We start from the raw sequence: 24,414 nt of genomic DNA, 5'->3' as shown, positions 1-24,414 counted from the left end.
CGACCTGCTGGGAATTGTAGTTTCCTCTCGGCCACGCCCCTTAACTCGAAGGCCCCGCCTCTCCCTGCAAGCCCTGAAGCGGGAGACGGGAGACGGGAGGCGGGGCAGCGACCCTGGGGCCGGGGTTGGGCGACTCCAGTCCCGGCGGGCTGCGGGGCTTTGGGGCTGAGTTCCAGGCCCACAGCCCCAGTCCGGGTCGTGCCGCCCCCTTGGCTCCGCGGCCCGCGCTGGGAGCGGGCCTTGAGCTCTCGCTTTGCCCCTGGGCGGGCCGGGCGCCCAGGCCCCGCACAGCTGGCCGCTTGAGGAGAACTGCTGGCCGTGGTCGCCGCCAGGGTAATGAGGGGAGGCCGGGCAGGGAGGGGAAGGGTCAGGGGCCGGTCGCGAAGTGAGGGAGTGCGGCTTAGTCCGCGCGCGCCTCGGGAAGCTCGAGGCTAGAACTCGCCGTCCTACCTCCAGCCGGAGCCCGGGCGGCCGGCGGAGCCGTGGCGGGGGTGCGGCTCGGCATGAAGAGCGGCCCCTGCGCCCCGCGCAGCTCCGGTTGTGCCCGGCGTCCCGGGCCGCGCGGCGGGGAGCACCTGCGTGTGGGCAGGCTGCGCCTGCTGGGCTCGGCGGCGCCAGGTGCGCGGGGCCGGCCGCCCGCGGTGCTCTCCCGGGTCCCGCCACCCCCACCCCCGCTCTCGCCTTTGGCCGCACTCACCCACGCGTGGCGTTCCCAAACCCGAGACGCCCTCCGGCCCGGCTCCGTGTGCCTTCTGCGAGTTCGCTGCAGAGTCCCCCAAAGCAGGACTCGGAAGGAAGCTTTTACAGAATTGAACGTAAGCTGTGTTTTCTTCTCGGTAGTTAAGTTCAGGGTTGTGTTTTTTCCCTCATGGATTTGTTGTGTCGAGCACCTTTTCCCTCAAAACGCGATTGGAATCTGTGACAGCGCGTACCTAGCAAAGAGCCTGGCCCACAGTAGGCGCTTAGTAAATATTTTTTGAAAGCTTGAGTCACGATGCTAAGTTTGGAAAATTCTACCAAGTTGTGCGACGCTATAGTTTTTATGGGTTCCCAACATCGCTTTGAAAAGTATAGTAATTTTAAGGCTCCACAAAGAGTTAAATCGGGCTTTTTAACATTCCCTGTACCAAGGGCCTCTGTTGGATGCTTAAATTAACTCAAAACCCGAGTTCTGTAATTTGCGCATTCTGATTGTTCCAGAAAGTGTTAACCTTTCAGATTAAAGTTTTCAGAGGAACCATTCTTCATTCATTCTTCATTCAGATGAAGTAATTCATTTGATCTGAATCACCTAGAATAAATTTATTTACAAAGCTTTTTTCTTGATTAGCTTTTTAGATACAAGTATGAGAGATCACACCAGTGATGTACGTGTACATTCAGAAATACAAGTCTCAACTATGAATTTTTTAAAAAAGATATTTATACCTAGTGAAAGCATGCAGGAGAAAATTATAACAGCAAATTTGCCCCCTCCCCCCGCCCCTTACCGGGGGCAACTGCTGCCTTGACCTCAAAATGTCTTATAAAATTATCTCTTAGTAGTCTGTCACATCTAAAGCAAAATCCTCTGGGATTAAGCCCCGCACAGGGGCAACCCCTTTAGTACTGACAGTTCTCACAGATTGTGTCAGTTTCTTGTGAGTTTTCCTGAAAAATAGATACTCTAGTCAAAATTTTTTTTTGTTAAGAAAGAACTTACTGTTATTATGTGGAAAAAGCAGGAAACAATCATGAGAACTAGAAATGCAGTTGATCACCACATCTCTAATCTTGGCTTGTGGGAATGTATGCTGCAAGTGGTCTGGACCTTGTTTCCCTGGGTCCTTAGTGAGTGTCCCCAGTGCCAAGCACAGCACCTGACCCATGATAGCCATTCATTAAACACTGTGGTAAGAATATTTGACTGTTTCAGATAGCAGTGTAATTACTTTCTGCACATGAATGGTTTCTTCATTTACTTGGATTTTTTTTAGATTACTAGAAGTGATAATTTTATAGGATCAAAAGGTATGAATGTGTTTATGGTTATCAAAACATCGCCAACATGCTTTCCAAATGAGTCCTACCATTTGGTACTGCCACCAGTAATAACTGAGTGTACCTTTCAGAGCATCTCCTTAAGCTAATCTTATATGGATACAGTATTTGGTAATTCTAAGCACTTTCAGATGAAGCATTTCATTTGATCTGAACCACCTGGAAAGTGGGCAGGGCAGGTGTTGCATTATCCCTTTTGTAACACAGCAAACATCAGTGCCTTATATTGATGATAATGAATGGCAGGAGACAAAAATAATCAAACCCTGTCGGGTCCCCGCGCCCCCAACACACACACCTAATTCTTTACCTTTGGTCTGTAGTGAATATCATGAACAAATTGACTTCTTTCCTTAACAATAAGATTAGATGCTGGTCTATAATTTCTGTGGTTTACAAAATCCTCTTCTATGCCATTTGTTCAGATGTTTGCAGGTGCCTTGATCAAACTTGGGAATTTCATTAAAATGAAATAATGAATCACAATTTAGGTGAAAGAGAAATTGGGTAAGTGTAAGGGAGCACCTCACACTAGGAAATTTAGAACACTGCCACCCTTTCTATGCAGAAAGATCTGGGAAATTTTGGTGGTGCTTTTGTAGCTTCTTGAATGTAAATCTAGTAAGTTACTATTTTAAATCTCTGCATATGTTGGAGTCTTCATAAATGATTGAGATTAATAGGCCATCAGTGAGAGTGGACAGGAATTATTTGTGTAATAATCAGCATATTTCTCATATCTGTCAATAAATTCCAAGAAGAATGGAAATGAGAACTAAGAATCATAAGGTAAAAAAATTCAACCTACAGAAAATATTTTCATATGAAAACTGAAAAAAAAATTTTTGTAAACATATGGCAAGAAGAAAATATTATTAATTCCTAGTCTATTACTAATCCTGATTCTTTCCCAAATTTGCTGGTCAGTGACCCTAAATGACTTAATAGGTAATGAATTGATAAGGAAGCTTTGGAAGAGTCAAAGTTTACTTATAAGTAGAACCATTGGAAATTCTTGGGCATCATTTGTAGTAAAAGTGGGTCCAAAATTGCCTTTTTGTATTGTTTTTACATTTTGCTTAGGGTTCTTTGAAAAAAGTAGTACAGATAAGGAAGAACAGATGCAGGTAATCAAGGCTTTGGAAATATTCAGAACCTCCTTTCAACTGCACTTTGCCTTTGTGATAGAAATCTGTGAACGTCGCTCAGTCATGTCTGGCTCTTTGCGACCCCATGGACTATACAGTCCATGGAATTCTCCAGGCCAGAGTACTGGAGTGGGTAGCCTTTCCCTTCTCCAGGGGATCTTCCCAACCCAGGGATCGAACCCAGGTTTCCTGCATTGCTGGTGGATTCTTTACCAGCTGGGCCACCAGAGATGCCCAAGAATACTGGAGTGGGTAATATCTGATATCTTGTGATATCAGATCTGAAATGGCATTCGGTAAACAGAAGTGCTCTTTAAGAACGCCTTTCAGAAGTGTTGGTAGTCCTTGTGTCAGAGAACAGTTGCCCAAATAGTGGTGGGTTTTGACAATTATATCTTTAAGGAATTTTTATGTAAATATGTTATTTTGCTTCTGTCTTTTGCATTAGGATATTTCAATGTCTTGAAGTTAAAGCAGAAATCTTCTTTGGAGTAGATGGATTTTTGTTACTTTCTGTGAACTAAAGCGATTCAATGTCTCTTTTGGTAAGTTTTTTGTAAATGTGGATCTAATTTTGTATCAACAGAGTAGTTAGATATTAATGTAAAGCCATAAGAGAAGGCGTCCTCTGATGGAATATTCTTATGCTCTGAGATGTTATTTTGATCTGAATGACTTCTGGTCTTTAGACATAAGCTAAATGCTCACTGAATTTTTGTCTCTTTAAAAAAGAGCTTCTCCTATACTTTTCTGATATATTCCCTCTATTCCTTTGTCCCATGCACACTTATTCTCATACATTTACTATCCTTAGATATACCTCTTTCATCCAGCCTTATTCTTTAAATCGTTCAGAAATCCCTTTTTACAGATTTCCATTTGACTAAAGGCAAGCAAAATAGTAGGAAAAATAAGCCCCTTGACTTAGCAAGACAAGATACATTTGAATCAATGTATAATATGATGTATAGATACTAACTTGGTTTTTGTTTATATGAAGTCCATGGTATCTAGCCTAGATTAAGTAGTTTTAAGACTTTCATTATGTCTTATATAGAATATAATACATTATTTGAACATTTAAATTATTAAAGCAGTGATCTTTTAAAAAGTGGTGGGTACATATGTAATTTTCAAGTACTTTAATATATTATATTTCTCTTAGTCTTCAAACTTGTTAGTGATTGGTAGGGCAGGTGGTATAATCCTCAGTTACAGTTTGGCCTAAGATTGCAAAGAATTAGAGGCAAGGATCAAACTCATATCTGCCAATTCACTCCATCAGTTGTCAAATCTGAGAGGCAGAACTATGAAGTTAGGAGACTATATTGTTGGTTATTTGGAAAATATAGAATGCATTCACTTTGTGTTTAAAGTAAAGTTTATCTACCTGAAAGGGGAGCTTTATATATCTGGAAAATACATTGAGGTGAAATATTACCTCATTTTTCTAAAGCAGGATCTGCAAATTTTTTCTTTAGAGGGCCAGGCAGGATTTGTGTGCTATATGATCTCCATTAAATTACTTTTCTGTTATCAAAGCAGCCATAGGCAATATGAGTTAAATGCAAATGAAGGTATCTGTGTTTCTGTAAAACTTTACACACTAAAACAGGTGGTAGGTCAGATTTGATTCATGGACCATAGTTTCTGCTCTAAAGGATTATCTAAGATTTAACAATTTTATGTCAGTTTGTAGGCTGGATGAGATGTAAAAGGACATTTGATAGATGAAGATCCTGAGATTCAAAGAGCTATGTGGTTGCCCAGGTTTCCAAATTCGGGGGGGAAGACATCTTACTTAATCTATTATTTCATAATTATGGATTTTTTTAAAATATAGAATTTGATAGTGAGTCATTTATATTTGTTCAGTTTGTTAATAATTTTAGTTTATATTCTTCTTGCAATGATGAAATATTTAGACTCTTTTGAATCAAAACCTTCATGTTTTCTCCTCAATGAGATATTTGTGCAACTCAGATAAAGTTAATGAAGGATTCTTCCCCGTTCAAAGTTTACTGTCTGTTTGACAGGTAGGAAATGGTGTTTTCAAAGGAGCAGCAAGTAACAAAATTCCACACTATTAGAAGAAAAGCAGGTGTTCAGCATAAACCATGTTGTTTGCACAAACAGTTTAGGCACCGTGATCCATTCTTATCAAGGAATGGTGGGAGCCCTCCCAAAATCCAAGTCCCTGTTCCAGCCAAGTGTCAGCCTTACAAGCAGTCCTCTCTAAGGAGGGCAGTTTTAGGCCTGCTGTGTTAACCCTTTTTCACACAGAGTATTAATGATTATTGTGAAAGATTCAGGGTAAATGTCGGAAAATATATTTAAGTACCAAATAACATATAAATGACCTAACTGGTGATTATTTTTTATATGAACAACAATGGTATCTTCAAAAACTGTTTTATTATAAATTTTATTCACCCTACACAAACCAATAGAAATTTGCAAAGGAAATAATTCTACAGCTATCAAGACACTCTTAGCTCCTGTTCTTCAGGGGCAAATTTTACATAAAATGGTGGGGATCTATTTAAGATTATTGTAGTAAGATTGATAACATATACATACTATAGGAATTCAACTTAATCAGTAATTTAGGCTAACTGGGAAAATTATTAGTTTGATTAGTGAGAAATTATGGCATATTTTTAGAGAAGGGAAGTTTAAGTAAGTGACTGAAACCGTTAAGTAGACATGGATGGATTTATCTTAAAGACTCAGTTGATATTATACTTTAGTAGTGAAAAGTGAAAGTGTTAGTCACTCAGTCATGTCTGACTCTTTGTGACCACATGGACTGTAGCCCACCAGGCTCCTCTATCCATGGAATTCTCCAGGCAAGAATACTGGAGTGGGTAGCGTTTCCCCACTCCAAGGGATCTTCAGGACCCAGGGATCAAACCCAGGTCTCCCGTATTACAGGCATATTCTTTACTATCTGAGCCACCAGAGGCCCAATTATACGTTAATGTTCATATAAAAATGAATGTTCATGAGATGCTTGACATTAGTTAAAAATCTCTTTCATATAGCATGTTTATACTTTTTTGGGGGACACATTTTCTTCCTAAATAATGTAACATCAGCTTCACATCACTAACATGTTTAGGTGTTTACATTTATTTATTGACAGTATGTGATAATAGAACCTTGAGTTAAAATGCAGGAAAATGTAAATTGTGATAATGGAGCTAAGTCTCTTAATTTGATTTGAGTCCGTTAGAGATCTTATATCAATTTAGAAAACAACATTGGTTCCAAATATACTCAATATGTGGTTTAAATATAGATAAACATGGTTCCTACACCTGAGGGAAAAAAAATCTGAGGATCAAGATAAAATGATGTGAGTATAACGAAATAATCTCTAGCTAAATACTCAGAAGAAAACTGCAAAGATGATGAAAAAGTTAAATACTAGCACCTGCAGTAAGAAAGAATTGATTTTACCTCCAGGGTAGAGAGCAAGAGTCAGAGAGAGCACCAAGTAACACTGCAGCAGATGTGAAGTTTGTCTTCTGCACACCCAGCTGCTTCTCCCTTCTCCCCAGGCTGTGTACCCCACAGTATGAATCCTGGCTCCAGTTCAGGCTCCTGCAAGTTGCCCTTTCTCTCTGTTCCTCACCCTAGTCAACAAACTTTTTGTATCCATGTGCCACCCTTACAGTGTGGCTGATTTTTCACTTATTTAATGTATTTCTGACTTTACAGGATTGTTTCTGCACTTCACGAACACAGGTTGAATCACTCAGACCTGAAAAACAGTCTGAAACCAGTACCCATCAAAATTTGGTAAGAAAATGGTTGAGTACAAGTGTTCCTCTTCTGCCTCCAGTAATGCCGTTTTACAGAATGTAATTCTTGGTTCTCCTTTACCTCTTTTTCTTTTCTTACTCTTTTTTCTTCCTCTACTTAAGCTGTTCTCCAGAAGTCTACAATTGATATCTGCTCTTCTGCCTAAACAGACTCTCCCTAAGCAGTCTCACAGGCTCCTGTGGTTTCAGTTGCTCAGATTTCAGATTATCTAGAGGTACCTAAGGTTATCCTTCAGGTTGATAGGAGACCCTGTCATCAGCAGGACTGATGATTCTCAAATTTTTACTTGCATCTTTGACTCTTTCCTGGATATCAGATGTGTCTATAGAATACCTCTGGCTAGACTTTTCAAAGCTATCTCTGTATCAATTTGAGTAAAACCTTAATCTTCTCTCAGACCTCACTGACCTATTGAATTTCCAGCTTTGGCAAATGAAAATGCATCTGCTAAATCACCCTCACTGGGAACTTTGTAGTTATCCTCACACTTTGCCCTCATATCTAGTTATATGCCTCTTCCTATGCCCTCATATCTAGTTATATGCCTCTTCTTCCTTTGCCCTCATATCTAGTTATATGCGAAGTCTCTGAAACGCCCTTGTCCATCCCCTCCTTGACCTGATCACTATTACTACTCAAATCTCATCATCTCTCACCTGGACCATTGCAGGTAAACTCATTGCTTCTAGTTTCCTAGTCATGCGTATAACCTCTTATGATCTCCCACGTAGGTCGGTATTCAACACTGTTACCTGACCAGGCCTGTTTGTGCCACTTTCCAGCTTTTAAATTGCCATTGATTTCCTAAAGCCTATGGGATAAAGTCTAAATTTCTTAATGTGGTATAAGAACTTTTAATGGTATGGAATATGTCTGATTTTTGAGTTTCATTTATTACTACGGAGTCTTAGCACATACTTTTATTTCTGCTTGAAATACCTTTCTCGATTTTTCGCCTCTAAAATTCGTCCTCTTATTTAAAGAGTTGGCTCAAATATCACATCTGAAGCCTTTGCTCTTGTATCTTTAATTCTGGTATGCTCCTGCAGATCTTAGACATCCTCATAAAAGGCATTTACTATATTAATCTCACAGTGATTGATGTATGTCTGTCCACATGAGCCCCCAAAAATAGGCATCCTGTCTTCTTTATCATCCCTGGGTAATAACTGATACATTAAATAATATTTAAAGAAACATGCTGATAAATAAATGTTTCTCTGGGATTTTCCACCTTTAATCTCTAAATCTTTATTTTATAATTATTTCTATAATATCGAACCTGCCTTGCAAATACCTTAGTCCTACAGAATAGAGTAATCTTAATTTTGTTTATAAATTTATCCTGATCTTATCTTCCGTTGTCATCATTTTTGTCATTTCACTTTTTACTCACTGATACTTTAAAGTCTTCTAGTTACAGACCCTTTTGTACAATAGAATACAACATCCAGTCCTAGTTTCCAGTCAAGTATTACCCTTCAGACTGAGGTAGAGTTTAGAAAGTAAAGTGTCTAATGTTGGCTCTCTGCTGTTACTAAGAGAGATGCCTAGAATTCAGGAAACTTGCACAAGTGCTGCTTTTTTTTTTTCAGCAGGGGCAAGGAGTAGGGGAAATATTGTGGTAGGATACATACAACATAAAATTTACCATGTTAACCATTTTTAAGGATATAGTTCAGTGGCATCAAATAATTCATAATATTGTACTACCATTACTGCTATTCATCTCCATAACTCCCCACCTCTTGGAAACCACAATTCTATTTTCTATCTCTGATATTTGACTGCTCTAAGTACCAATATAAGTACTGTATTTATTATTTTCTGACTGAGAATTTTCATTAGCATAATATCCTCAAGGTTCATTGGTATTGCAGCATATTGCAGAATTTCCTTAATCTTTAAGGTTGAATAATTCTTCATTATATTTGTATACTACATTTTGCTTCTTCATTTATTTGCTGTTGAAAACTTGGGTTGCTTCCACATTGCAGCTTTTGTGAAGAATAGTGCTTCTATGAAAATGGGTATACAAATCTCTTTGAGATTGTGATGTCAGTTCTTTTAGGTACATACCCAGAAGTGGAATTGCTGGATCATATGGTAATTCTATTTGAATTTTTTGAGGAGCCACCATACTGTTTTCCACGGTAGCTGTACCATTTTACCTTCCCACCAGCAGTGCATAAGACTTCTAGTTTCTCTATGTTCTCTCCAAAACTCATTATTTTCTGCTTTTTGATAATAGCCATTGTAAAGGATGTGAGTTGGTGTCTCATGATAGTTTTGATATGCATTTCCCTAATGATTAGATAAGAAAGGCAATGCCAAAGAATGCTCAAACTACTGCACAATTGCACTCATCTCACATGCTAGTAAAGTGATACTTAAATTCTCCAAGCCAGGCTTCAGCAATATGTGAACCATGAACTTCCAGATGTTCAAGCTGGTTTTAGAAAAGGCAGAGGAACCAGAGATCAAATTGCCAACATCTCCTGGATCATTGAAAAAGCAAGAGAGTTCCAGAAAAACATCTGTTTCTGCTTTATTGACTATGCCAAAGCCTTTGACTGTGTGGATCACAATAAACTGTGGAAAATTCTTCCAAGAGATGGGAATACCAGACCACCTGACCTGCCTCTTGAGGAACCTATATACAGGTCAGGAAGCAACAGTTAGAACTGGACATGGAACAACAGACTGGTTCCAAATAGGAAAAGGAGTATGTCAAGGCTGTATATTGTCACCCTGCTTATTTAACTTATATGCAGAGTACATCATAAGAAACGCTGGGCTGGAGAAAGCACAAGCTGGAATCAAGATTGCTGGGAGAAATACCAATAACCTCAGTTATGCAGATGACACCACCCTTATGGCAGAAAGTGAAGAAGAACTAAAGAGCCTCTTGATGAAAGTGAAAGAGGAAAGTGAAAAAGTTGGCTTAAAGCTCAACATTCAGAAAACTAAGATCATGGCATTCAGTTCCATCACTTCATGGCAGATAGATGGGGAAACAGTGGAAATAGTGACTGACTTTATTTTTCTGGGCTCCAAAATCACTACAGATGATTACAGTGATTACAGCCATGAAATTACAAGATGCTTACTCCTTGGAAGGAAAGTTATGACCAACCTAGATAGTATATTAAAAAGCAGAGACATTACTTTGCCAACAGAGGTCCATCTAGTCAAAGCTATGGTTTTTCCAGTGGTCATGTATGGATGTGACAGTTGGACTGTGAAGAAAGCTGAGTGCCTAAGAATTGATGCTTTTGAACTGTGGTGTTGGAGAAGACTCTTGAGAGTCCCTTGGACTGCAAGGATATCCAACCAGTCCATCCTAAAGGAGATCAGTCCTGGGTGTTCATTGGAAGGACTGATGTTGAAGCTGAAACTACAATACTTTGGCCACCTCATGTGGAGTTGACTCATTGGAAAAGACCCTGATGCTGGGAAAGATTGAGGGCAGGAGGAGAAGGGGATGACAGAGGATGAGATGGTTGGATGGCATCACCGACTCAATGGACATGAGTTTGAGTAAAATAAACTCCAGGAGTTGGTGATGGACAGGGGGGCCTGGCGTGCTGTGATTCATGGGGTTGCAAAGAGTCAGACATGACTGAACAACTGACCTGAATGATTAGTGATGTTGAACACCTTTTCATGCGTCTATTGACCATAAACATGTGTTCTTGGAGAAATGTCTATTCAGGTTCTTTCCCATCTTTGAATTGGGTTGTTGGTGGGTTTTATTTTGTTTTGAGTTTTAGTTCAGTTTGTACTCTGATTAACATCTTATCAGAAATATGACCTGCAAATATTTTCTTGATCTATCTTGAGATAGTTTTTGTTAGGTACGGGTCCAGCTTCATTCTTTTGCATCTGGATGTCCAGTGTTCTTAGTACTGTTTGTTGAAAATACTGACCTAGCCTTATTAATCATGCTGGCACACTTGTCAGAGTCTTTTGACTGTATACGTGAGGGTTGATTTCTGAGGTCTCTGTTCTGTTGCTCTATGTGTCTGTCTCTGTCAGTACTGCATTATTTTAAGTACTGTAGCTTTGTAGAAGATTTTGAAATCAGAAAGAGTGAGTCTTGCAATTTTTTTTCAACGTTTTTGCCATTTGAGGTGCTTTGCATTTTAATAATATTAAATCTTACAGTCTTTAAACGAGCTGTGTTTCCATTCAGTAGTGTCTTTAATTTCTTTTTGCAACATTTTGTAGTTTCCATTGTACAGGCCTTTGACTGCCTTGGTTAAGTTACTTTCTAAGTACTTTATTCTTTTTAATGCTATTATAAATGGTATTGTTTTCATCGCTTTTTTCTAGACTATTCATTAACCAAGTCTTTTGAATTTTTAGAAAGTTATTTAAAAAGTTTGAGAAGGACAAGGACACTGCTATGATTTTTGCTTTTAGTTCTCTAACTAATTGGCTTAAAGAGCTGCAGTTAAAAATGATTTACTCGTAGTAAACCTATTTTGTCTTCTTGTGACTGCTAATATTGTTTTCTTAACTGTCCATAACTGTCTATGTAGTCAGTTGATACCAGACCTTACTGGGCAACAGTATCAAGCTTTCCCTTTTATAATTTTTCCCTTTTCTCAAAATTGAGTTAATGTTTGACTGTTTCTATTCTGGTTTCTCACCTGAGTTCTACTGTATTTGAAGACTTAATATCCTAGATGTAATTGTCTTTGATCTGGAGATTTGAACCTATTTAAAACAACCTGTTTTGGTCTTTAGCTACTTAATTACAAATTAAGTGCATCTTCTAGTTTAAAGAAGACTGTTTCCCTAATGGAGTTGATGGATGCAAAGTAGAGGTTTATTAGCCTGATTTCAACCCATCATCTGATAATCTGATGCCATATTTTTTCTAGCGGTAAACTGTAAGTCTCAGTTCATTCTGTGCTCTAGCCTTCCTGACAGATTTACAGCTTATCACTTTGAGTTTTTAAAAAAATTGCTATATGCTCTTCATTCTCTCTCTTATAGTGTTCTTTAAATCTGAGTTTAATAAGACTACTATTCTAAAGAAATCGAATTGTTTTTTTAGGTTTCTTTCTTTGTTGGGATTATTTCCAGTCATATGGTAGAATTTCTTTTTTACAGCCTTTTATCCCTATTGAAGACTATTCACCTTTATTTACCTTTTGCCAAGATCTTATAATTATATTCTGCTCTCTTAAAAGTTTAGGGGACATGTAGAATCAAATGTGAAAAGTGGCTAGCAGAATTCCTAGAACATAATAATGTAATTTCTAACTGCCTTCTTCATTCTCTTTACCTTGGAGGTGCAACAAGACTCCTGCCACCTGCTGGTGCCTGTCAAGACTACTAGGTGTCTTCTGGAAATCCTCTTGGCTGTCATATGGCACCAGTGCTGCTGGTCGCTTCTTTCTCCTGCATGCATGTTATTTTACTCTCCCTGGGACCTGGTGCAGACTTGGGATTCTTGACTGCATAGTACCCTGTGAAAGACCACAGTGGTGCTTGGTCATTAACTCAGGACTTCTATACCCTATTCTTTTCTCCCATCTCTTAAGGTTTATTTTTCTTTTGACCTCTCTTCTGATTCACCTCATCTTGTGAAAAACTTCTTCAGCTTCTTTTAATAAGCCACAGTGTTCCTTGACTGTTAATATCTCCACTAGTTGAGCAGAATAGCTGTATGTGTAATGATTGTAACTGGCAACCACTTGAAGCAAGAACAACAGAATAGAATGTTTTTCATAGGTCTTTGCATCTCTTCCCTTGATATATTTGTTAGATACCCCAAGGGCTCAACAGCCAATATTAGCAGCTCCTGACAATGCTTCCTGAAAATTGAGCTGAAAAGTGTTCTTCACTACCTATAAATCTGCTTCTCTAGCCCTGTCCTGCTTCACAGGCTGATAGGCATAACTTGTTAGCTATTGTGAATCCTTTTGGATCTTATAATAGTCTCTTAAGAAACCTTTCAGTACCTTCCTAATGAGCAGTGTGTGTTTGAAGAAAATATCAGTATTTTATTTTGGAGTAAGAGACTCAGTTGGGTCACCAAAAAAGTTTATACCTATTTTGTTTCCATGTTTTCAAAACAATGCAGGTTGATGAGCCCCCGCTTTCCTTGCTGCCTTCATCCACTAGCGCCAGTCAAGTGATCTGTTCCACCGATGTTTCTCACTATGAACTCCAAGTGGAAATAGGTAATAATTCTACAGTGCAGTTATTTGACTCATCATTGTTAGAAATGAAATTGATGACAAATGATTATTTTGCAAGCAGTCTTTTTTCTGTTGTTACCCACAGCATAAAACTAAATGTTAATTGTGTCAGTCAAATGGATCTATTAATTTTATTTGTCCTAAAACAGTAGCCAGATTTTTTTCAAAATTACCTTCTAGAATTTTTCCTTTTTCACTGAAGTACTTGTAGAGGAGGAGGACACTGAATAAGTATTTGTTATTGTATCTTTATTGTAGGAAACTTCTAATCATTTGTCTGAGTTAAATCAAATCATGTAAATCTTTTCAGTCACAGTCCTTTAACCAGATTACTTTCTTTTAACTTAAAACCTTACCTAAAATTCCATTTGTAGTAGAAACTTTTTTCAGTTAGGTTTGGAACAGGCTGATTTATTGTTTATAGTCTTATACATGTGAAAATTTGCTCTGACTATTTAGAAACATCTGATAAGCACTGCGAAGAGGTACTGTGTTAGGTGCCAGGGATATAAAGCCATGTACAACCCTTGAGGAGTTCACATCCTCTCTGGGCAGATAAACATGAGAGACAGCTTTGTCTCACGCACTGGAGAGTACTGTAGTAGAGCTGTGCCGAGTGTTATGGGAACAGAGAAGACGGAGCATCCCGCTGTTCATCTCGACTCTTCTAAGAGTCAAGGAAGATGGCAAAAAAGGGGCTGGATCCTGAAGCATGAGGAAAAGTTTACTAAATATTCTGGCAGGGTTTTTGTTCAAACAACAGAAAGGAGTCTTGACTACTTAATCAAAGAAGGAATTTTTTGAGCAATTTTGCTAACTCACAGAATCATTGGCTAGAAAAATATGCTTGGAAGAAGCCAAGAGAAGCTCCGTGACAGAACCACAAGCAGGGTCACAGCGTAAGAGCAGCCTCGCTAATGGACGTGAGCAGATGCTTTTACCACCAGATGCTGGACCCCACTGCGGAGTTCCACACTTAACTGAAAAACATTTCTACTAAAAATGGGATTTTTGATCAGTTTTAAGTGAATTCTGATCACCCCTGCTTCCTTTGTCACTCACTTCATCCTCCAGTTGACTAAGCTTAGATCATTGACCCTCACCTGCCAGGGTCAAGGTGACAAAGAATAAGGATTTGACTTTTTCTACAATAAAATAGCACTGGTAGAAAATGCTCCCCAAATTAGAAAGAACTTTCAGATGATGTCAGTAAAAAAAGATAAAAAAAAAAATACTCCAGTAGGTGACTGAGGAAGGACTATCAACGTAGTTGCTCTGTGCCTAGATTCAGGAACAAAGAGAATGTAGGCAGTAGGAGGAGAGAAATCTGAAAAATAAATGGATACATCTGAAAAAGGAGGTTTGGAACATATTGTGGAAGACCTTATATGGGGTGTGTAGAGGTTCACACTCTGTGCTAGAGAGACATTGTGGAATAGTGATGATGATAATAATAGCATCCAATAGGCATTAGGCTGAACATTTTGTATGAATTTTTTTCATCTCACTCGTTTATTCCTCCCATTTCATAGATGAAGATACTGAGACTCTGAGAATTTAAGTAATTTGAAAGCAGACTTTTGTCTTCATAAGGTCTAAGCTCTCAGCTGCTGCACTGTAGTACCTTTCTTTTGATAAAATGTTAAATTTAGGACAATTGGCAGCAGTTCCAGGCAATAACCTGAAAGACAGAGAAGATCAGTGGTTTAAAACCGGAAGTATCATTCTCATCACCTGAGTCTTTTTAAAAATTGCAGTGTATGAATCCCATCAGACCTACTGAATCAAAATTTTTGGTGAACAGGACCTTGGCGCAGGCTTTTGAAGTAGCTCCATCAGTGGTTTTGGTGCATGTGCTGGTTGAGAATGTAGGGCAAGTGAGGAAGTCAGTCTATCCGGAGAAAAAGGACAGGACTCGGGCAAGTGGTGCTGATACTGGGGAGAAAGGGATGAACCTCAGATTAACCTCACTTCACCAATAAAAGTGGCAGAATTTGGTGACTGGAGAGAGGGAGGAAACTAACATTTATTAGATGTCTGTTAATAGATTACAATTCTAGATGTTTTTAGTTTAAAAACTAACAGCAACAAATGCTGATAAGTATGTCAAGCAACTGCAGTTCGTACACATCACTTGTGGGAATGCAAAGTGGTTCAGCCACTTTCAAGAACACTTTCATAACTTCTTATAAGGCTAAACATACGTGATCCCAGCAATCCCGCTTGAAGGTATTTGCCAAAGAGAAATGAAAACATGTCTACTTAAAGAATGTTTTTGGCAGTTTTATTTCCATAGTCACCAAAGACTGAAAACAACCCAAGTACCTTATCAACTTATGAACAGATAAATAAATTATGGTATGTACATGTGATGGATTATTACTCTGCCAGGCTCCTCTGTCCCTGGGATTTTCCAGGCAAGAATACTGGAGTGGGTTGCCATTTCCTTCTCAAGGGGATCTTCCAGACCCAGGGATCGAATCTGGGTCTCCCACACTGCAGGCAGATTCTTTACCATCTGAATACTGGAGTATATTGCCATTCCCTTCTCCAGAGGAACTTCCCAACCCAGGGATTGAACCCTGGTCTCCTGCATTGCAGGCAGATTCTTTACTGTTTGAGCTACAGGGAAGTCCTGTTATTACTCTGCGATAGAAAGAAATTAACTACTGACACATGGATGAATCTTAAAAACATTATGCTCAGTGAAAGAAGCCAGACCCTAAAAAACTGTACTCCTTATGATACTATTTACATAACAAACAAATTATATCAGTGGTTGCCGGGGACTGAGACTCGGGGATTGCTGAGTAACAATTCCATTGTTGGAGTATGTCACAACTTGTTTATCAAGTCACAGTATTAGCCATTACAATAGGTATGTAATGGTATATTGTGTTTAATTTGTGCTCCTCTATCTTGAGCATCTTTTCATGTGCTTATTGGCCATTTCTTTTCTACTTTTTTGGCTTGCCTGTTTAATCTTCTGCCTAATTTTTAATTGGGATATTTGTCATTTATTATAGAGCTGTAGGAGTTCTTTATGTGGTACCCTGGATGTGAGTCCTATCAGACACAAATATTGTTCATACTTTGAGTCAATGGCTTGCCTTCTCATTTTCTTATCAGTGTTTTCTTGAAGAGCAAAAGTTAATTTTGATAAAGTCCAGGTATCAGTTTCTCTCTTTGATTTTTAACATGAGTTTTATGTCTGATTTTAGGAAGGGGATTTGACAACTTGACTTCTGTCCATCTTGCACGGCATACTCCTACAGGAACATTGGTCACTATAAAAATTACAAATCTGGAAAACTGCACTGAAGAACGCCTAAAAGCTTTACAGGTAACAATACGAAAAAAAAAGATACATCTATTTTAATGTCTATTTGAAGAGATATATTTGTAAAAACTTTTCTTTTTCACAAATTAGTAGTTCTGCTAGAAAAAGGTAGATTTCTTTCTTTTAATAAACATAAAATTACAGAATTGGAAAGAAAGGAAGCCAGATCCATGAAAGAACAAATAAATTCAGACTTTGGTATCTACTGTAAGTTCCTTCAAATGAATGTCATATTTGAAAAACTGGTCTGAAATTTATTTAAATACCCCTCATCAGTCTGGTTACAAATAATAGGAAAATAGAAAAAAACAAAAGCAAAGTTTCTTTTTCATACAGCTAAGTTAAATTAGCTTCTGAATTGATAAATTTTAACAGATTGCATTTCAGGAATATTATAATACTATTTCCATTGTCACTAATCATTTTTGATATAAAGAGAGAAAGGATTTCATTTTGATATTATCTCAGTTTTTAACGTATTTAACGTATTTGTGCACATGGATATTGAACAGAAAAAGATTGGAAGAAATTATACTGAAATATTAACAGTGGTTCTATCATTTAGTGTTAGAAGGGACTTTATCTTCATGTTTTAATGTATTTTTTAAATGTTTCTGTCATGAGAACACAGGACAGTTATTGAATATGATCTCTGGAGTCAGACTGTCCTACTTTCATTAATTAGGTGCTCTTGAACAAACTTTCTATCTTGTTTTTAAGTAGCCTTTTCTATAAAATGGGAATTATAGTGCCACATACTCCGTGTAGTGGTTGTGAGATTGAAAGGCATGACTGTACAAGAACAGCGCTTAGTACTCATAAACTCCATTACTAGTACTAATAGCTGCCGCTACTGCTGTTATCTTCATCATGAAGAAAAACCATTGTTTAAATGTCTTGTCTCTTGTGTGTCTATACTAGAAAGCAGTGATTCTATCCCACTTTTTCCGGCATCCCAATATTACAACTTACTGGACTGTTTTCACTGTTGGCAGCTGGCTTTGGGTTATTTCTCCTTTTATGGCCTATGGTAAGAAAACTCATTTTAGGTAAAATAACTCACGGTTTAGCCTGGATGATGTAATTATAAGGATGAGTGTGATCTTAGATTTATGGTTTACTACTTTTAATTTATTAACCTGGCCAATTCTAGATTTCATGATATAGTTCTATATCTGGTTCATGTTGAATTTTAGTCTTCAGAAAAAAAGATATAATGGCTCTCATGATCAGTGAAACCACCACTGATTTCTCCAAGAAATCCATGCCTTTTTACAAGCTGTCTTTTTTCCCTTCAGTTTCCTTCCTCTCTGTCAATGGAGAGCTGCTATTATTCTTCAAGCAGAAGTAGTTTTCCTACTTGTGTACACCATTCCTGTCTTTGTTTCTCTGCATCTGTAAACTTATTTAACTCCATTGTAAACATCTGTGTTTCTGTCTCCCTTCTCTGGATTTGAGCTTCTCAAGGGCAGGATCATGCATGTATTTTTCATTTTGGTGTCCCCAGGTACTCATAAAATGCCTAGCATAAAGTAGTGTTCAGTAGGTGTGTTGAATAAATAAATGGATTTTAGAGGTTTGATTTTTTAGAATACTTTTATGGATTGCCTGTGGTTTTAAAAATATATATTCTCACACAGTATTTATTTTTTCAGTAATATTGAGTATTATTAATTCACTGTCCTAATCTCTAGCATGTCATTAGAAAAGTCTTTTTAAAGATTCTTGAAGGAAAATTACCTTTGCATAGGAAAATGGTTAGACTCTAAAATGTAGCGTGTGTGTATGTGTTGATGGTTGATAAGAACATTTAAAACATAGAAACAACGTCATTTTAGTGTTCATCTGAGGATTTCAGGGGTTTCTTTCAGGTTCAGCAAGTCAACTCTTGAGGACTTACTTTCCTGAAGGAATGAGTGAAACTTTAATAAGGAACATTCTCTTTGGAGCAGTGAGAGGGTTGAACTATCTGCATCAAAATGGCTGTATTCACAGGTATTTACTTATTTGTCTTTTACAAAATGAAAGAATTTGAGAGGAAGAAATATTTTAGGGAGATTTTAGGAAGAAACAGTTGAGTGTTAAAATAGAGGATAGGAAATTTGCAAATGAATATTGGGGGAGGAAGGGATCAGTGGTTATAGTAGATGCTTACATTTTATAGTTCATTCACCAGAAACGTTCAGCCCACCTCCTCTGTGCCAAATGCTTTGCTCAGCACTGGGGTGGAATGCCTGCCTTCGTTGAGCTCAGGTCTCAGTGATGAAGGATACTAGAACCTGCCTGTTTCAGCTGTAAGCTGTGGGGAGTGGGATCCTAGTTAGCTCTTGTGGTTTTTTTTTTTTCTTAAGCAAATAAAGAGCTTCTTTACCTGCTTTTCAGCTTTATGTTGTGTTTATATTGTATACAGGTTGTAACTAAACTTTGATTTCTTAAGTGTTTTTGTATGTAGCACATTGAGATTACCATACTAAATATCAGTTCTCTAGTTGCCAAACTGTAGGTACAGAAGTAATTGGTTGAATGTTCAAAACAGTGCTGCTCTGGGATACTTGGGAATTTTTTTTTCCTTTTTAATTAAGTTACTTTTAAATAAGCTTGTTTTCTTATTATTTTACCTCCTTAAAGCTTTTTTTCTTACTGTTTATTATTTCTTAGCAGCATTCTGGTTAACTGAGGATTTCTAACAGACAGTATTCTAATTAATCAAGCTTTTATTATACTTTACCAGACTGTTGGCCATCCTGCTCTATTAGTTTCCAATTTTCCATGTTTCAAATGAAAAACAAGACTCTTCTATAATTTATTTGACAAAGGAAATTTTTATATTAGACGTGTCTTTATAAATTTTGTTAATACCATCAGAGGCTATCTTTTATTGGATAATATTGCATTTAACTTTAAATTATAACTTCATGCTTTAAACATTATTTTATAAAGAGTATTTAATTTCCAAGGGAATACATGAATTTATTCTGACCATATTTCTATTCTTTCTTTCTTGGCCAATTTCTTAGTATTTAGGATTGTTTCTTTTTGTTCTAGGAGTATTAAAGCCAGCCATATCCTCATTTCTGGTGATGGCCTAGTGACCCTCTCTGGCCTGTCCCACCTGCATAGTTTGGTTAAGCACGGACAGAGGCATAGGGCTGTGTATGATTTCCCACAGTTCAGCACATCAGTGCAGCCGTGGCTGAGTCCAGAACTACTGAGACAGGTCAGGTGTGGCCATTGCATTGGGTTGTCTATGCGTCTTGAGTGTCTTCTGAGTTTGACAAAAGGACAATTGTGCCCTTATATTCAGACTGATGAAAGGCCTACTGCAAGACTTTTTTTATTCTTTCTTGTCAAAATTATTCTGTTAGGAATTTTTAAATGTATACCAAATATTAGGTGTATCTTGATTTCTCACAAGTTTTTTCCATTATTATTCACCATCCTTTATCAAAAAAAAAAAGCATATGTATGTAACTTTTTAAAGGGTATTTACACTAAAGGACTTCAAATTAATTGTTCTATAGGATTTACATGGATATAATGTAAAGTCAGATATTTACAGCGTTGGGATTACAGCTTGTGAATTGGCCAGTGGGCAGGTTCCTTTCCAAGACATGCACAGGACACAGGTAAGTGCTGCCAAAATTCCTGAACTACTTTCCCTTCATGAGATCCCTTACATTCTAGATAATTTCTTCTAAACATCTTTTAAACTCTTAGGATCCTTACTGTCATTGTTACTGTTTTAATATTTTGCCTGAAAAAGGTTGAAGGAAAATTTTCTTCTTTTAGATGTTATTACAGAAACTGAAAGGTCCTCCCTACAGTCCATTGGATGCCAGTATCTTTCCTCAGTCAGAATCCAGAATGAAAAATTCCCGATCAGGTGTAGACTCTGGGATTGGAGAAAGTGTACATGTCTCCAGTGGGACTCGCACAGTAAATAGTGACAGATTGCAGACACCCTCCTCAAAAACGTTCTCTCCCGCCTTCCTCAGCTTGGTACAGCTCTGTTTGCAACAAGATCCTGAGAAAAGGTAACACTGGTCAGATCTCAATAGCATAAAACATCCGTGTTTTGTAAAAGCTTTTGCGATATTTGCTTCACGCCAAATTCAAATCATCTATCAGTCTTTTCATCAAAAAACTATAGACTAACCCAGAAAATACCAGTGCCTAAAGCAGGTAGAGACAGTGAAGAAATGGGAAGAATACTAGGTTTGAAGTCAGAATACTTGGGCTTCAGTCTCTGCTGTATCATTTCCTAACCGAATCCCCTTACAAAAATTAGTGTTTCTGGACATAAGTTACTATGCTTATGCTGGACATAAGTTACTATGCTTATGTTAAGCCATGTTAGAAACTTCCAAGCAGTACAAGAATGTTAGTTGCTGGTATTAAAGTAATTATTATCATAGATAACTATTAGCATTAATATTTTAGAAATAAGGTGTGTGTCTTTTTAATCCTTTTTTTTTAAAGCTCCTTAATGCCTAGGATAGCTTGTTATAATTAGTTAGTGCCTAATAAATGTTAGTGAAAGTGAAGTCGCTCAGTCGTGTCCAATTCTTTGTGACCCCATGGACTGTAGCCTACCAGGCTCCTCCGTCTATGGGATTTTACTGAAGGTCACTCAGTCGTGTCCAACTCTTTGACACCGTGGACTATACAGTCTATGGAATTCTCCAGACCAGAATACTGGAGAGGGTAGCCTTTCCTTTCTCCAGGGGATCTTCCCAACCCAGGGATCGAACCCAGGTCTCCCACATTGCAGGTGGATTCTTTACCAGCTGAGCCACAAGAGAGGCCCAGAAATATTGGAGTGGATAGCCTATGGAGTGGGCAGCCTATCCCTTCTCCATTGGATCTTCCCAACCCAGGAATCGAACCAGGGTCTCCTGCATTGCAAGCGGACTCTTTACCAACTGAGCTATGAGGGAAATCATGGAGTAGCTGAAGACTATCTAGAATTAATTAGTCAAGGTTGAAGCTAAGAATTGGGCCTCTTTACATATATTCTTTTTACTTTCAATTTTTGTGTATTGAGCTTTATAGCTTTAAACTTATGTTCTAACAGTTTAAAGCAAAATATCTACATTCTAATAGGTTCTTTTTTATAATTTTTTCAAAAAAATTTCAGGCCATCAGCAAGCAGCTTACTGTCCCATGTTTTCTTCAAACAGGTGAGCTGATTTATCTTTGTTGTCTGGATGTTTCTTAATACTGTTAAAGTCACATCATTTTGTTAGCTTAATGGGACAGTTTGGTTACTGAGATTCTTAATAATAACTTTCTTACAAGGTAAAATTAAAAACAAAACATTTTTGTAGACTTTCTAAAATAAAACGAATGGAATATCATCACGTGTTACTTTATTCTAAGTTTATATTTTGATTAATTTAGAAGTATTTTTCTATATTGGTTAGAAATGATGTAAGGGCAAAATAATTCTCTGATAAAAATCAGTTTATTTGGTTAGTGCTACTTATTTTCAGATGATAAGAATCAAAGGCATGTTTAAGTGAAAATACCTAAAACAATTTAAACACTTCTAACATGACTTCTTTAAAAGTTATTTATTATTTAAAAAAAAATTAATGTATTGAATTTTTGTGCCTTCAACCTTATTTTGAGTTTATTTAACAGATGAAAGAAGAAAACCAGAGTTCAATACTTTCACTGTTGCCTCCTCCTTGTCACAAGCCATCAATATCACTGTCTCCAGCATCACCTTGGACTGAGCCAGAATGTGATTTTCCTGATGAAAAAGACTCAAACTGGGAATTCTAGGGCTGCCAGATCCTTTTATGTCCTATATACTTGACACTTTCTCCCTGCTGCTTTTTCTTCTGTATTGCTAGGTACAAGTACTAGAATTATACTTGAAAATACAGTTGGTGCACTGGAGAATCTATCATTTGAAACCACTCTGTTCAAAGGAGCAGGAGTTTATAGCCCCTTCGGTTAGCTCAGAGTGCTCTGACAACTCCAGGGAAACTTTGGAATTATTACTCTAACTACATTTAGTGTCATCTGTAGATGACAGATGACATGAAAAAAATATTCTTCCCCAAGCTGTGACTAACTCTTCTTTTTGATCTCTCAGTATGATTTTTGAGCCAGTTAAATTTTTCAGCATTTTGCTGCCCTCAGGGGAATGAGCCCGCAGAGGACAGTGTTTCCAAGTACATTTTTTACTTCCAGATCCTAGCCTTTTTGATCAGCCATTGTTAAAACAACAGGGTTTTATCCTGGCATCAAACCCTTTTCTGATAGAAGGGAAAATGCTTATACTTTCCCACTTTCTTCTGTTAATATTTCTGGTAATATCAAACTGAGCCTCACTCACATTAAATGATTCACTTGAAATATACACAGAAGTTGTAATTTGCTTTTTTTAAGGGGCTAAAGTAACACTTTTCTACTTATGTAAATTATAGATCCTAAATTCATGCACCCAGTGGGAGCTTAATAAAGATTTATTGAATTGAGTTTATACTTAATAATTTTGTGTGGTTTGACAGAGCTAAAACATAAGAGTCTAATTTGTTTTGTCAAGGAAAGCTTTTTCTCAGAGAAATAGATACACTTATATAACCTCTTGAATTGGGGACAACTTGGTATTTGATTCAGTGGAAGCAGATCTTCCAGCCCTTTATATGATTATTCTTGCTCCTGTAGGGGGTACAACATATAAGGACATAGTGAACTTGAGGTTTTACCTTATTAGCAAAAGGGGATATGCTGTCTTAAAGGGAGTATGTATTTTGGACTGTGGTAAGTTGGGTTTACCTCAATTAGCAGATTTTATTTGCACACACTTGACATTACATTAAAAATTATGTTTAAATGATTGCTTTAAGACTTGACACTGAGACAAATAATACACAAATTAAATAGTTAAAAACACAAACCTTTTCATGTTTATTGGCCAGCCTCCCTCAAGGATGTTTGGGTTACTCCATCAGGAAGCCTGCAAGACTTGCCAGCGAGGAAGAGAGAGGAGACAAGTACCAACTGAGGCCTTGAGGTGGGGCCGTCGTGGGGGGCAGGGGGCACTACAGTTCATTCCACTAACCTCCTAAATTCCCCTCCGCAAGAGATACAGGTACCATGGAGGAAATTCTCCCCCATCTGTGTGGAGAGTCAATATGTGTACTGCAAAAGGTGACCGGAGGCCAAGGAACAGTGCCTCTGAGTTCCACTGTATTAGGGTTCTCCAGAGAAACAAAGCCAGTGGATTTTTTTTTTAAGTATTAAATATAGTTGACTTACAATGTGTTAGTTTCAGGTGTATAGCAAAGTGATCTCTCTCTCTCTCTCTCTCTCTCTCTCTCTCTCTCTCTCATGTTGTTTTTCAGATTCTTTTCTGGTATAGACTAAAAGATATTGAGTATAGTTCCCTGTGCTATCCAGGAGATCCTTATTGTTTACTTACATAGTGTGTATCTGTTAATCCCAAACTCCTGATTTATCCCTCCACCTGCTTAACCCTTTGGTAACTGTAGGTTTTCTGTGTATTTATTTATAAGGTATTTTTTTAATTGGAGGATAATTGCTTTACAATGTTGTGTTAGTTTCTGCTGTATGATAGTGTGAATCAGCTATATGTGTGTGTGTGTATAATCTCCTTCCTCCCACCCCAGCTCCCCATGCTACTCCTCCAGGTCATCACAGAGCTTAAAAGGAACAAAAAAGGAATGAAATTGAATGAGGCTGGGTCAGCTGTAGTGATGTGTATGAACCTAGAATCTGTCATACAGAGTGAAGTAAGTCAGAAAAAGAAAAATATTGTATATTAATGCATATATATATATATATATATATGGAATCTAGAAAAATGGTG

At 37.8% G+C, this 24,414-nt stretch overlaps 1 protein-coding gene across 2 annotated transcripts; it reads left to right on the top strand.

Moving 5' to 3' along the window:
• The first annotated feature begins 96 nt into the window (after positions 1-96).
• STRADB (STE20 related adaptor beta) lies at positions 97-22,941 on the top strand. 2 transcript variants are annotated; one of them, XM_061149005.1, is made up of 12 exons: positions 97-333; positions 3,637-3,733; positions 6,912-6,992; positions 13,114-13,213; positions 16,453-16,574; positions 17,493-17,601; positions 18,443-18,566; positions 19,617-19,788; positions 20,093-20,197; positions 20,361-20,605; positions 21,709-21,751; positions 22,215-22,941. In XM_061149005.1, exons 2-12 carry the CDS (start codon positions 3,722-3,724, stop codon positions 22,356-22,358), a joined length of 1,257 nt encoding a protein of 418 aa, XP_061004988.1. In that variant the 5' UTR covers positions 97-333; positions 3,637-3,721; the 3' UTR covers positions 22,359-22,941. The 2 variants fall into 2 exon arrangements, with proteins under 2 accessions (XP_061004988.1, XP_061004989.1); XM_061149006.1 differs by lacking the exon at positions 97-333 and adding an exon at positions 681-815.
• The last annotated feature ends 1,473 nt before the right edge of the window (positions 22,942-24,414 follow it).

The sequence above is a fragment of the Dama dama genome, chromosome 8 (genome assembly GCF_033118175.1).
Source record: "Dama dama isolate Ldn47 chromosome 8, ASM3311817v1, whole genome shotgun sequence".
NCBI classification, from domain to species: domain Eukaryota; kingdom Metazoa; phylum Chordata; class Mammalia; order Artiodactyla; family Cervidae; genus Dama; species Dama dama.
Note: the sequence above shows the minus strand (reverse complement) of the source record. Positions and strands in the feature narration are given on the sequence as shown.

What these genes read in the sequence shown, in the direction of transcription:
- STRADB (XM_061149005.1), top strand. An exon ending in CCAGTACCCATCAAAATTTG is followed by an intron (nt 6,993 to 13,113) that starts GTAAGAAAATGG and finishes AAAACAATGCAG; the next exon opens with GTTGATGAGCCCCCGCTTTC. An exon ending in CCCATGTTTTCTTCAAACAG is followed by an intron (nt 21,752 to 22,214) that starts GTGAGCTGATTT and finishes TTTATTTAACAG; the next exon opens with ATGAAAGAAGAAAACCAGAG.